Source organism: Volvox carteri, assembly GCF_000143455.1.
Source record: "Volvox carteri f. nagariensis unplaced genomic scaffold VOLCAscaffold_695, whole genome shotgun sequence".
Taxonomy (NCBI): Eukaryota; Viridiplantae; Chlorophyta; class Chlorophyceae; order Chlamydomonadales; family Volvocaceae; genus Volvox; species Volvox carteri.
In genome coordinates, this window is record NW_003308193.1 from 1595 (window position 1) to 2537 (window position 943).

At 69.0% G+C, this 943-nt stretch overlaps 1 protein-coding gene across 1 annotated transcript in view; it reads left to right on the forward strand.

The window, feature by feature from the left end:
• VOLCADRAFT_101317 (uncharacterized protein) overlaps positions 1-231 on the forward strand; it is a gene marked incomplete at both ends in the record, with an annotated part of 1787 nt that extends 1556 nt beyond the window's left edge. The window contains one exon of the mRNA XM_002959750.1: positions 172-231. Coding sequence (XP_002959796.1) covers positions 172-231 — 60 coding nt within the window. The remainder of the gene's footprint in view (positions 1-171) is intronic.
• Between the last annotated feature and the right edge of the window lie 712 nt (positions 232-943).

Below are 943 nucleotides of genomic sequence, written 5' to 3' on the forward strand. Positions count from 1 at the left end.
CGTGTCGTGCTGATGGCGGATTGGTTCCCCGCAACAGTTGACACGACCATGCGGTGCCCAGTGGTGTCGAGCATGCCAGTCGTTCACCCTGATGGACCATGGTGGTTCGCGGAGACTGTTGTGCCGTGGGACTGCTGGGCTTTGCCACACCCCAGGCGTGCTGGATCGCAGGTCCTCCTGGCGAGGCACTGGCATATCACCCGCCACCTGCCACCATATCCACGACTGTGAGAATCTGCGCCTGGTATGCATGCATGCATGGAGAGGGGTCGGGATCGAGGGATGAGGTGAGGAAGGCGGCAGGGGAAGGAGGTGGCAGGGGAGGAAGGCGGTGGGGAAGAAGGCGGCAGGGGATGAAGGCGGCAGGGGAGGAGGCGGCAGGGGAGGAAGGCGGCGGGGAAGAAGGCGGCAGGGGATGAAGGCGGCGGGGGAGAAGGCGGCAGGGGAAGAAGGCGGCAGGGGATGAAGGCCGCGGGGAAGAAGGCGGCAGGCGAGGAGCGGCAGGGGAGGAGGCGGCAGGGGATGAAGGCGGCGGGGAAGAAGGCGGCAGGTGAGGAAGGCGGCGGGGAAGAAGGCGGCAGGGGAGGAGCCGGCGGGGAAGAAGGCGGCAGGAGATGAAGGCGGCGGGGAAGAAGGCGGCAGGGGAGGAGGCGGCAGGGGATGAAGGCGGCAGGGGAAGAAGGCGGCAGGGAATGAAGGCCGCGGGGAAGAAGGCGGCAGGCGAGGAGCGGCAGGGGAGGAGGCGGCAGGGGATGAAGGCGGCGGGGAAGAAGGCGGCAGGTGAGGAAGGCGGCGGGGAAGGAGGTGGCAGGGGAGGAGCCGGCGGGGAAGAAGGCGGCAGGGGATGAAGGCGGCATGGGAGGAGGCGGCAGGGGAGGAAGGCGGCGGGGAAGAAGGCGGCAGGGGATGAAGGCGGCGGGGGAGAAGGCGTAGGGGAAGAAGG